The sequence below is a fragment of the Pan troglodytes genome, chromosome 2, assembly GCF_028858775.2.
Source record: "Pan troglodytes isolate AG18354 chromosome 2, NHGRI_mPanTro3-v2.0_pri, whole genome shotgun sequence".
NCBI lineage: Eukaryota > Metazoa > Chordata > Mammalia > Primates > Hominidae > Pan > Pan troglodytes.
The window spans coordinates 134,928,509-134,941,969 of record NC_086015.1 but is presented as its reverse complement, the minus strand read 5'-3'; the positions used below and the strand labels follow the sequence as shown (position 1 = coordinate 134,941,969).

The following is a 13,461-nucleotide window of genomic DNA, read 5'->3' as shown; positions in this document are numbered from 1 at the left end:
AGTTTCTACATACATTTAAAAATTGAAGTATGAATATGTAGGAAAAATATGCTATATCCAATTCAGACGGTGGTTGTAGGATGCCTGGATCTCCAGTCCCTTGGCAGTAACTCTGGTAGCCCCCAGGAATCTACATACTTTAGGTAGAAAGCCACTGTCTAATCCAACTGCCTTATTTTATAGATGAAAATTTTAAAGTTCAGAGATGTGGCATGACTTACTGAAAGCCACGCAGGCACACACTCACAAAAAAATCAGTTCAAGAGAGGGACTCAAACAGATTGCCTGACAAAATCTAAGTCTTTTGGAGCAGAGAGTTAATGAATAGAAGGTGGTTTGGTCTCAGAATATGGAAGACTTGGAAATGTTTTCATGTATTTCAGGGAAGTAGGAAGCCAGGAAGAGGGGAGGTAAGAGGGGAGGTCAGGCAGCAGTCCTCCAAGTGTGATGCATGGTCCCAATACCTTTGCAGGGGAACCCATGAAGTCAATACTATTTTCATAATAGTGCCAAGACATAATTTTCTTTATTCACTCTCATTCTCTCACACATGTAAAGTGGAGTTTTCCAGAGGCTGCATGATGCCTAATATCACAACAGATGGAATACAGCACAAATATAAGGATTCTGCTGCATTCTATTAAGCTAATCATTAAATTGGTTTGCAAAAATGTAAACTAATACCATTCTTCTCACCATTTTTTAAGTTTGGAAAATATAATTATAATAATTTTTCCATTAAAATACTATTTTTGTTATGATGTAGTAGGTTTATTTTATTATTTTTAAACAATGTAACCAATATTTTAACAATTTAACAGTTTTATAATATGGTAAATATTAATACATACAACAAAACAAAAGCTCTTTGGGATCCCCAATAACTTTTAAGAATGTAAAGGGGTCTTAAGACCGAAAGTTTGAGAACCCCTGTTATAGGGTATATGGGAAAGCACTAAGTACTTTTGCAAACCACAGTGACAGAGAAATGCACCATTCTTTTTGACAGAAACAGTCATTTTTAACTTGTCTTTCAACAGACTAGCAATCATCTCCCCACTCTTCAATGAGAGTGAGTACATAAAATAGCTTAGGTTTGTGATAAATAACTTATTTATCTAATGTTAATGCAATTCACTTAGTAGAGAAAGGGACTTTCTAACTTGTAAAGCACATTTGTTACATTAGCAACTAGTCGGCAATTAATCTAACAAGTAAGTAGAGACAGAAATGTAATAATCACTTTGGAACATTCAAGCTGACAAAGGATTCTTTCTTTTCCCATTCTTGAGAAAGTATTCATATTGGTGCATTGGAACTAATTCCAACACTGGTGGTCTCCACATATGTAATAGTAATCATTATAGACTGCATTTTCAGTGTTCCCATGATGCTAGTTTGATGGGGTGCAATATAAGTAAACAAATCTGTCTCTAAAGTAGAGGTTGGCAAACTTTTTAAAAAAGGGCTAGTTGATAAATATTTTAGGTTTTGCAGGACACCTGATCTCTGTCCCCACTGCTCAGCTCTGCCTTTGAAGCATGAAAACAGCCATAGACAATACAAAAATGGATGAGTGTGGCAGTGTTCCAATAAAACTTTATTCACAAAAACAAACAGTAAGCCAGATTTGGCTCATGTGCCATAGTTTGCTGACCCCTACTCTAAAACAATGTAAAATCTCTACCTGCTGTGATGTGATTTTACTGTGTTTAAGTATGCCTGCTTGAAACTGTAATCTGGTCTGCATTAATGATAGAAAATTATAATTATTGAGCATCTATTGTGTGCCAAGTATCAGGTGTCTAACCTACATTATCCCCAAAACTCGTAAGCATATTCCCAGAAGTTAGTATCTTTATTTCCATTTTACAGATAAAGCATACTCAGATCAGACATTTCCCAGAGTCACAAAATTAATAAGCTATACAGACTGGATATGCCTGCATCTTTCAGATAATTTCTTCTAGGTCCAATATTCCATTTTCAAGATCACCGTCATGGGTATGAACTGCTTCCTAATTGCTTATCACCCTCTTACTTAGCTAAATTTCTTTTATATTGAACTAAAAAAGCAGAATAATATGGTCTCTGTGTTATTAAAGAATTTTACCACAGCAACACTTCAGTAAAATGCCCTATTCATTCATCTTTTTTGAACTGAACTGTCCCAATGGCCATCTTAGTGCTAATAATCAAGTTTTAAAAAGCTGAAAATTCCAAATTAAAGTGACCACACAATTAGACCCAGAGTTGTTGTTTTGAAGCTATGAATTTCTGAGCGTACACTTGAGATTTTGAGGTGCTTATGAATTATTTCATTTCCATGAATCAGATGCCTTCTTAATACTAATCACCCCTGATATTTGTATAGTTTTTTACAAAATGCCTTCATGAATTTTTTCTTCTATTGATAATCATCATAGTAGCCAACTTTTTTTTAATATTTCAACTTTTATTTTAGATTCAGGGATTACATGTGCAGGTTTGTTACATGAGTATATTGCATGACACTGAGGTTTGGAGTACAATTGATCTCATTACCCATGTAGTAAGCATAGGACCCAATAGGTAGTTTTTCAGCCCTTGCTCCCCTCCCTCTCTCACTGCTCTGGTAGTCACCATCGTCCACTGTTCCCATCTTTATGTCCATGTGTACCCAATGTTTAGCTCTCAGAAGTGAGAACATGTGGTATTTGATTTTCCATTGCCGTGCTAAGTCCCTTAGGATCATGGCCTTCAGCTGCAACCAGGGTGTTACAGAAAACATTATTTTTTTATGGCTGTGTAGTATTCTATGGTATATAAGTGCCAAATTTTCTTTATCCTATTCAATGTTGATTGGCACCTAGACTGATTATATGCCCTTGCTATTGTGAATACTGCTTTGATGAACATACAAGTGCATGTGTCTTTTTGGCAAAATGATTTATTTTCCTTTGGGTATATACCAGTAATAGGATGGCTGGGTTGAACGGTAGTTCTGTTTTAAGCTCTTTAAGAAATCTCCAAACTGCTTTCCACAGTGGCTGAACTAATTTACATTCCCACAAACAGTATATAAGTGTTTCCTTTTCCCCACAGCCTCACCAACATCTGTTATTTTTTGACGTTTTAGTAATAGGCATTCTGACTGGCGTGAGATGGTATCTCACTGTGGTTTTGATTTGCATTTCTCTCACAATCAGTGACATTGGGCATTTTTTCATATGTACGTTGACCACTCGCGGGTCGTCTTTTGAGAAGTGTCTGCTCATGTCCTTTGCCCAATTTTTAATGGGTTTATTTATTCATTTTTGCTTATTGAATTGTTTAAGTTCCTTATAAATTCTGAATATTAGATCTTTGCCAGACAAATAGTTTGATAATATTTTCTCCCACTCTATCAGCCACTTGTTTAGTCTGTTAATAGTTTTTTTTTTTAACTGTGCAGAAGCTCTTCAGTTTAATTAGGTCCCACTTGTCAATATTCTTTGTTACAATTTGTTTTTGTTGCTTTTGAGGACTTAGACATAAATTCTTTGCCAAGGCCAACATCCAGAATGATATTTCATATGTTCTCTTCTAGGATTTCTATAATTTGAGGTCTTACATTTAAAGTTTTATTCAATCTTGAATTAATTTTTGTATATGGTGAAATGTAAGGGTCAAGTTTCAGTCTTCTGCATATTGCTAGCCAGTTATCCCAGCATTGTTTATTGAATAGGGAGACATTTCTTCATTTCTTATTTTTGTCAACTTTGTCAAAGAAGAGATGGCTGTAGGTATGTGGCTTTATTTCTGGATTCTCTATCCTGTTCCATTGGTCTTATGTGTCTGTTTTTGTCCCAGTACCATGCTTCTTTGGTTATTGTAGCCTTATAGTATAGTTTGAAGTTGGGTAATGTGATGCCTCTGGCTTTGTTCTTTTTGCTTAGGATTACTTTGGCAATTCAGGCTCCTTTTTGTTCCATATGAATTTTACAATAGCTTTTTCTAATTCTGTGAAAACTATGTTTATAGTTTGATGTAAGTAGCATTGAATCTGTAGATTGCTTTTGGCAGTATGGCCATTTTAGCAATATTGATTCTTCCGATCCATGAGCATGGAATGCTTTTCCATTTGTTTGTGTCATCTATGATTTCTTTCACCAGTGTTTTGTAGTTTTCCTTGCAGAGATCTTTTACCTCTTTGGTTAGATGTATTCCTAGGCATTTCATTTTTTCTAGCTGTTGTAAATGGGGTCGTTCTTGATGGAGCTCTCACTTTGTATAGAAATGCTACTGATTTTTGCACATTGACTTTGTATTCGGAAACTTTGCTGAAGATCAGTTCTAGGAGTCTTTCACCATAGTCTTTAGGGTTTTCTAGGTATAGAATTATATCAACGGCAAAGAGAGACAGTTTGACTTCTTTTCCTATTTGGATGCCTTTTATTTCTTTCTCTTGCTTGAGTGCTCTGGCGAGGACTTTTAGTACTATATTGAACAGGAATGGTGAGAGTTGACATGCTTGTCTTATTCCTGCTCTTAAGCAGAATGCTTCCAGCTTTTGCCCATTCAGTATGATGTTGGCTGTGGGTTTGTCATAGATGGCTCTTATTATTTTCACGTATGTTCCTTCACTACCTAGTTTGTTGAGGGTTTTTATCATGAAGGGATGTTGGATCTTATCAAAACCTTTTTTTCTACGTCTATTGAGATGATCATATGGTTTTTGATATGTGTACGTTGAACCAACCTTGCTTCCCAGGAATAAAGTGTACTTGATTGTAATAGGTTAAATTTTGTTGTGCCACTGGATTTGGGTTGCTAGTATTTTGTTGAGGATTTTTGCAGCTAACATTTTTTCAGTCTTCACCATGTACCAGGCAATGGACTCAACACTTCCCATGCACCAGGTCCTCTAATTCTTCTATGTCACTATGAGGCAAAGGATGATACTCCTTCCATTGTGAATGGCAAACTAAGCCTTGGAGAAATTAAATATTTTGTCCACAGTTATTCAGATTATATGTGGTAGAGTTGAGATTTGAAAGCAGTGCTAAAGCCAGTATGCTGCATATAGATTTTCAGCTACCTGAAGACAGAGGCCATTCTTGACCTTTCTTTCATTGACATTTTAGTATGCCCTCCTGACAATAACTTCTTGCCTAATTCATTCATGGTATTTAAAAAGAATGTGAAATAAAATAGAAAAAGCATTGTAATATACAACATGTAAATATGTATACAACAAGCAAAAGAAATAGGGTACTAAATTGTACATAGATCATGATTACAAAATTTTTAAAAAGAAAGACAGAAAAGTATATGTAGAGTCTAGAAAAAGATTTATCAAAATTCTATTGATGGTTATGGAATTTTGAATTCAGTTATGGGTTCTTTTTTCCTTCTTTTTATTTTTGTCATCTGTTTTCTATATTTTTCATTTTTAAATAAAAGTGATGGTAACAAAAGTTTTAAATTAACAGTAAAGAGGGAAAAAATGAGGAAGTTCTTACATTGTGTTTAGCAGTTTTTAAGTATGAATCATAAAAACATCCCCTGAGGGACCAACAATCTATTTAAAGAGGCAAAGCGTGAAGTTACAGGAGGAGCCCAAGGGCACGCAGGAACAAGCTACTGTAGCCCACATCCATAGGGAAAGGGAGAAGAGAAGGAGGTTTTAATTTTTTAAGATGCATGTAGAAACAGAAACTGGCCTAAGGGGCAAATGAGTAAATGCATAGAGGTGGGAATCAGCTAGAAGTGCATCTGAGAGAGAAATGGGCCATTTTGGGGGAGAGACGATGTTTGAAGGGCAAGATTATGATGAAAGCCACCATTTTGGGGTCTTGACAAGATGAAGGCTGTGGTAATCTAGCACCTTCAGAAATAGAGTAGTAGCGGATGTTCCAGACTCTGGGTGTTGTGGAGCATGGTGTTTGGTTCCTGGTTGCATGGGAAGGAAAGCAAAGCGGAAGATAGTTATTCCCACCTCTCATCTCCTCTTTCTAACATATACTACAAAGTTTCTAGACTGACATTCTTCACTGCAGAGCCAACTATATTACTTTTCTGCTCAAAATCCTTCAACGATTCCCCCTGCCTGTCCAGGCCAGTGCAAAGACTTCAGATGAGCATTTAAGGCCCTTCACATCATGGGGCCAACTTTGCCAGCATTGTCTGCAATTCCTCCCCTATGGTTCCCTAGGCTATAGTCTTATTAAATTACTTGGGGTATCCCCCTCTATGTCTGTTAAAAATTCATCAGCTCCCCTCTCTTCCCTCAATACTCCTTATACCTTCATTCATTCATTCACTCATTCACTCATTTATACCTAGCCCTAGGTTATATTTATTTGTATACTTTTCTTACCAGCAACCTAGATGGTACTTTGGAAGACTGAGATCAGGTTCTATCTGTCCTTATATCTTAACATCAAGCACAAAAACTCTGTGATCAGTATATGTCCTACAAATATTTTGCTGAGCTGAAGACTAGGATGGCTGGTAAAGACATTGATAGTAAGGAAAAATTTAGAAGTAGAGACCAAACAAAGGAAAATAACGAGTTTGACTCTGGCTTGCTTAACATTTAGGAATAATAAATGACTTTTAAGGCAAATATGGGCTTAATTCTACTTTGCTAAAGTCTAGATTTCTGGGAAAAAATTACTTGGTGAAATTCGTAATAAAAATGTGATGGTGATGAATATGGTTTTTGCTCAGATAGCCTCCTATCCTATACCAGGTATCCATTCACTTATTTATGTATTTATTCATTCATTCAATAAACACTATGTACTATTAAAATCTAGACACTATGGAAAATGCTGAGGAAATAGCAGAAATATAAAGGAAAATAAAGTTTCTCCTCTTTGAGAATTTATAACCTACTGGGGGTAAAAATCAAGTTTTTAAAAGGGATAGAGATAGGTTCCATTTCCAACAATGAAGCACTTATTTATTTTACATCACTCTCTCACTAAAAACAAATATAAACACTAGAAAAGACACAAGAGACATGTATTTGAGAGTCCTGAGGCAGTGTAGATTTGAGGGGCCAAGAAACTGGACAGAAGAGAAACCCATGGAGGTGCTTAAGACATTCTGTGCAGATTTTCCACTCAAGGGAATTCCTCAAGGCTGATTCCTAAAATAGTGGGGATAGAAAGGCTGGGAAGCCTAGTTTAAAAAAATAGCTACTAAGAAACAGAAACTGAGCAGAGCTTTTGGTGGTCTCATGGGACTGGGGAGAAAAACTGAAGTTCAGGGCTATTGAGAGAGCAAAGGATAAAGACTCATAGGTGCATCAGAGAAGACAAGTAGTCCAACAGTATGAGTGGCTTATCATCTCAAGGCGTTTGCTAATTAGCAAAAGCAGCATAGAGAGAAACTGAACAAAAACCTAGAGCTAAGAAATTATGAAAATAAACAGAGCATTTGAGGTTCTCACAAATAAAAATTGGCATTGAAGACTTGTCAAGGAAGAACACCCCTCGTGAACACTCAGGTTTTCAGTTAGGGTCCTTTAAGGACTATACCCAAGGAGTAAAGGAAATCAGAAATAGATAGGGGCTTTAAAGACATTTGAAGAAATTCATCCTCTAAATAGCTTAATCCTAATTGGATTCAGGGGACTTCTCCCATTATAACCACTTGCTAGAAGCTACAGACTCATGTAAAAACCTTCATAATCTTCATTACACATTGTCTACTATTTAATAAAAAATTAACAAGCATACCAAGAGGTGGAACTAAGAAAGAGATAATAAAAACAGACCTATAGGTGATCCAGACATTGTAGTCATTACATAGGCATTAAAATAACTATAACGAACCTGTTTAAGACAACAGATACAGTGATTTTCAAAGAACTGGAATTTGAACTGATCTTTGAAGAATACTTTGAATTTCAACTAACCAACTACTGACTTTACAAAGAACTTAGCTTTCAGATGCAGTCCATTCTAGCCAAGGGTGGATCTCAGGGATGAGGATCAAAGGAAGAAAGGGTGGGGCCCATCATCACAGGTAAAGAGAAGAGAGTTTGAGTAGAACTGGGCAGGAAGATAGGACAAGCATGGCCTCCCTTCCACATATAAAAAATAGGAAATCAAGAGGGTTTTCCTGTTGATTAAATATTCCTGATTGATCAGGACTAGATCAAATGCAGGAGGAAAAACAATTCATTGATGTTTATCTATTTTAGGATTTCTTCAGTAAATCTGACCCATTTCTGGAAATTTTTCGTATGAATGATGATGCAACTCAGCAGCTGGTGCACCGAACTGAGGTAAGAGTCATCTTCAGCTATGCCCTCTTATCTCCTAAGATGATGATAAATTGACTTGTTTTGAGAAACTCCTTTTTTTGTTGTTGTTGAGGTGGAGTCTCGCTGTGTCACCCAGGCTGGAGTGCAGTGGCGCAGTCTTGGTTCACTGCAACCGCCGCCTCCCAGCTTCAAACAATTCTCTGCCTCAGCCTCCTGAGTAGCTGGGACTAGAGGCACCCACCACCATGCCGAGCTAATTTTTGTATTTTTAGTAGAGATGGGGTTTCACCATCTTGGCCAGGCTGGTCTTGAACTCCTGACCTCGTGATCCACCCGCCTCGGCCTCCCAAAGTGCTGGGATTACAGGCGTGAGCCACCGCGCCCAGCCTCCTTTTATTTCTTAATGTCTGTAGATATCAACTAAGGCCTGAAATCTTCAGTGTCCTCAAGAAGGTTCTGCCATTTTTAGCTTGTTTTTTTTTCACTTTTAATCCTCAATTTAGTTGTCAGAAGAGCCTTTCTAACCCCAATTTCTATTGTTAACTTTCAAAACAGACAATTAGCAACTTATTCATAATAAAAGTATAAATACTAGCTATCATTTAATGAGGATGTTTAGGCGTCTAGGTGCCAAGCATTAGACTGTTATTTACATGCATAATTTTATTTCTCACAAAAATTCCTTACACATGATGATGATGATGATGACCCTCATTTTACAGTTGAAGAAACTGAACTTTAAGGAGGTTAAGTCACTTTCCCAGGTCTCACAGCTAACAAAGGATGGAACTGAGGTTTCAATTGAGGTTGTTTGACTCTGAGCTTCATGGTAATTTGGGAAGTCAATCTGCTTCCCCAGGGAAAGTACATACATTGCACTGATGTCAGTCCTGTCATATGAGCACCTGATCTTTCTTAGCAGCCACTTAGTCTAGTTGTATCTCCTTCTCACTCTTCCTCTTCTTTCTCCAAGTGGCCCCAACTTTATCTCTTATTACCTTACCCCCTACTACCCACTACCACACACACATTCAACAACTAACCACGATCTCCATTTTTCATTTTATTTTACTTGTAAGCCAGTCCAAGAGGGATTTTGTAGGCATGAGGTACATTGATAAGTAGGAAGTGATATACTTGTGCTGAATTACTTGGAGCTGAGAGAAGACCCAGTTATGCTTGCATACCATTTGCAGAGTGAAAAAAAAAAAAGAAACCCCCATGACTTTCATAAGGTGATGGTGTGGTTGCTATATCCCCAAAACATCACATTGGAAATTCAATTTCCTGAAGTGACAGAGTTGCAGGTGTTGTTAGGGGAATGTTTCATGTCATTGTTATGATAGACAAAAATTAAATAGCCTTGGATGGGCTAGCTGTGGACATCATCTGATACAAAATTGATATCTAATAAAATGTGTTTAATAAAAGAATAAATAAATAAATGCTGTTAAATATAAATAGTATGTCTATTGCATGCTATAGAACAATGTAATTCTTTGGAACTTAATCCATGAAGAATAAATTGAGGTGCAGCTAGCACAGTTGCCCTGAATGGCATCTCATTACCACCACCAAAAGAGGTCTTTCACCCGTTAAGTTTCCTTATGTGAAACAAACTTCTTTTGAGGGAAATAGAGCAAGATGGCCAAATAGAAGCCTCCACTAATCATCCTCTAATTATCCTCCCCATAAGAACACCAAATTAAACAACTCTCCACACACACACACAAAGCACCTTCATAAGAACCAAACATCAGGTGAATGACCACAGTACTTGGTTTTAACATCGTTATCACTGAGAGAGACACTGAAGAGGGTAGGAAAGACAGTCTTGAATTGTTGATACTACTCCTCCCTCATCCGCTTGGTAGTGGCTGTGTGGTGCAGATACAGAATCTGTGTGCTTGGGGAAGAGACAGTGATTATGGGACCTTGCACTGGAACTCAGTGCTGCCCCGTCACAGCAGAAAGCAGTACTGGGCACAACTCATCCTGCGCCCGTGGAGGAAGAATTTAAACCAGTCCTAGCCAGAGGGAATCACTCACATCAGTAGTAGAAACCTGAGTTCTGGCAATCTTTGCCACTGCAGGCTGAAGGGCTCTCGGGTCCCAAATAAATTTGAAAGGCAGTCTAAGCCACAAATACTGCAATTCCTGGGCAAGTACTGGTGCTCTGCTGGACTCATAGCCAGTGGGCTATGAGGGTATGCAACCTAGTGAGACACCAGCCAAAGTCACCAAGGGAATGCCTGCACCACCCCTCAGGTGCATGCACCACCAAGGAATGCGTGCCCCATACCCTAAGCAGTGCAGCACACGGCTCCAGGAGACACTCCTCCCTCCCACTTGAGGAGAGGAGAAGAAAGCATAAATATAACTTTGTCTTGCAACTTGGATACCATCTCAGCCACAATAGAATAGGGCACCAGGCAAAGTCCTGAGGTCCCCATTCCAGGCCCTAGCTCCGAGATGACATTTCTAGACAAACCCTGGGCCAAAAGGAAGCCTACTGCCTTGAAGGGAAGCAGGATCCATTACCTTCTGAATAAAAATCTCTTGGTCCCCAAATAATCAGCAATTGTAGCCAGGCTGTACTCGCCATGGGCCTTGGGTGAAACACAGAGACATGGTGGCTTTAGATGTGATGCAGTGCATTCCCAGCTATGGTGGCTATTGGGAGATATTCTGCTTGAGCAAAGGACAGGGACAAGTAGAGGGGACTTGATTTTGCAACTTAGGTACCAGCTCAGCCACAGTGCGATAGAGCAGCAATTGGGCTCTTGGGGTCCCCGATTAAAGACTTTGGCTCTTGCATAGCATTTCTGGACTGGCTTTGGGTAAGAGAGGAGTCCACTTCCCTGAAGAGAGAGTCCTATGCCTGGGAGCATTCACCACAAACTGACTAGTGAATATTTGGGTCTTGAGTGAACGTTGGTGGTAGGCAGGCAGTACTTGCTGTGGTCCTAGGGTTGTGGTGGCCAAGGGAGAGGCTCCTCTGCTTGTGGAAAGGGGAGGGAAGAGTGGGAAAAACTTTGTCTTATGGCTTGGGTACTAGCTCAAACACAGTAGAATAGAGCATGAGGTGGAGTCCTAAGGTTTCCGACTCCAAGCTCTGGCTCCCAGATGGCATTTCTGGACCTGCCTGGGACTGGGAGGAACTCACTAACATGAAGGGAAGGACATAGCCTGGCTGACTTTGCCATCTCCTGATTGTAGAGTACTAGAGCCTTGTGTGAACATAGGTAGTAGCCAAGCACGGTTATCCTAGGCCTTGGGTGAGACTCAGTGCTATGCTGGCTTCACATCTGACCCAGTGCAGTCCAGTGGTGGCAGCCACAGTGGTGCTCGTGTCACCCCACCTTCAACTCCAGGCAGCTCATTACAGACAGACTCCATTGGTTTGGGAGAAAGTAAAGGAAGAGGAGAAAGGTTTCCACCTGGTGATCCAGGGAATTCTTCCAGATCTTATCCAAGACCACCACTGTACCTCTACAAGTCTGAAAGAGCCTAGCATCACTGAGCTTGGGATGCCCCCTAATGCAGATACAGTCACAGTGACCAAAAACAGACCACGACACCCAAATCCCTTTGAATACCTGGAAAGCCTTCCCAAGAAGGATGGTACAAACAAGCCCAGACTGCAAAGACTACAATAAATATATAAATCTTCAATATCCAGATACACTGGTGAATATCTACAAGCATCAGGACCATTCACAAAAACATGCCCTCAACAAACAAACTAAATAAAGCACCAGAGACCAATCCTGGAACAAAAGAGTTATGTGACCTTTCAGACAGAGGATTCAAAATAGCTATTTTGAGGAAACTTGATGAAATTCAAGATAACACAGAGAAGGAATTTAGAAGCCTATCAAATACATTTAACAAAGAGATTGAAATAATTGTAAGAAATCAAGCAGAAATTCTGGAGTTGAAAAATGCAAATGACATACTATATAAGGTATCAGATTATCCTAACAGCAGAATTGATCAAGCAGAAGAAAGAATTAGCCTGAAGATAGGCTATTTGAAAACAGACCATCAGAAGAGATAAGAGAAAAAAGAATGTTTAAAAATGAAGCATGTCTACAAGATCAGGAAAATAGCCTCAAAAGGACAAATCTAAGAGTTATTGGCCATAAAGTATAAGGAGAAAAAGAGATAAGGGTGGAAAGTTTATTCGAAGGGATAATAAGAGAGAACTTCCCAAACTTAGAGAAAGTTATCAACATTCAAGTACAGGAAGGTTATAGAACACCAAACAGATATAACCCAAATAAGATGACTTCAAGACAGTTAATAATCAAACCCCCAAAGGTCTAAAGAAAATATCCTAAAAGGAATAAGAGAAAAGAAAAACAAATTACGTACAATACAGCTCTAATACATCTGACAGCAGAATTCTCAGTAGAAACCTTAAAGACCAGGGGAGAGTGGTGTAACATATTTAAAGTGCTGAGGGAAAAAACTTGTATCCTAGAATGGCATATCCAGCAAAAATATTCTTAATTATGAAAGAGAAATAAAGACTTTCCTAGACAAACAAAAGCTGAGGGATTTCATTAACACCAGAACTGTAAAGGAAGTTCTTCAATCTGAAACAACACAACATTAATGAGCAATAAGAAATCATCTGAAGGTTCAAAACTCACTGGTAATAGCAAATACACAGAAAAACACAGAATATTATAATGCTATAATTGTGGTGTGTAAACTACCAATATTTTGAGTAGAAAGGGTAAAAGATAAACTGGTCGCATGTTTATAGCAGCACAATTTGCAATTGCAAAAATATGGAAACAGCCCAAATGTCTATCAATCAATGAGTGGATAAAGAAATTGTGGTATTTATATACCATGGAATACTACTTAGCCATAAAAAGGAATGAATTAATGGCATTCACAGCAACCTGGATGGAACTGGAGATTATTATTCTAAGTGAAGTAACTCAGGAATGGAAAACCAAATATTATATGTTCTCACTTACAGGTGGTAGCTAAGCTAAGATACAAAGGCATAAGAATGATGCTATGGACTGTGGGGACGCAGGGGAAAGGGTGGGAGGGGGTTGAGTGATAAAAGACTACAAACTGAGTGCAGTGTATACTGCTCAGGTGATGGGTGCACCAAATCTCACAAATCACCACTAAAGAACTCACTCATGTAACCAAATACCACCTGCCCCCAAAAACCTATAGAAATAAAAAAATTAAAT

General features: G+C 38.5%; 1 protein-coding gene across 6 annotated transcripts in view; it reads left to right on the top strand.

Annotated features, from left to right (window-relative positions):
* Window positions 1–13,461, top strand: part of CPNE4 (copine 4) — a 752,097-nt gene that overhangs the window by 593,893 nt on the left and 144,743 nt on the right. For all 6 annotated transcript variants that reach the window (XM_054681026.2, XM_054681027.2, XM_054681028.2 and 3 more), the window contains one exon: window positions 8,177–8,260. In XM_054681026.2, the coding sequence (XP_054537001.1) occupies window positions 8,177–8,260 (84 nt within the window). The remainder of the gene's footprint in view (window positions 1–8,176; window positions 8,261–13,461) is intronic.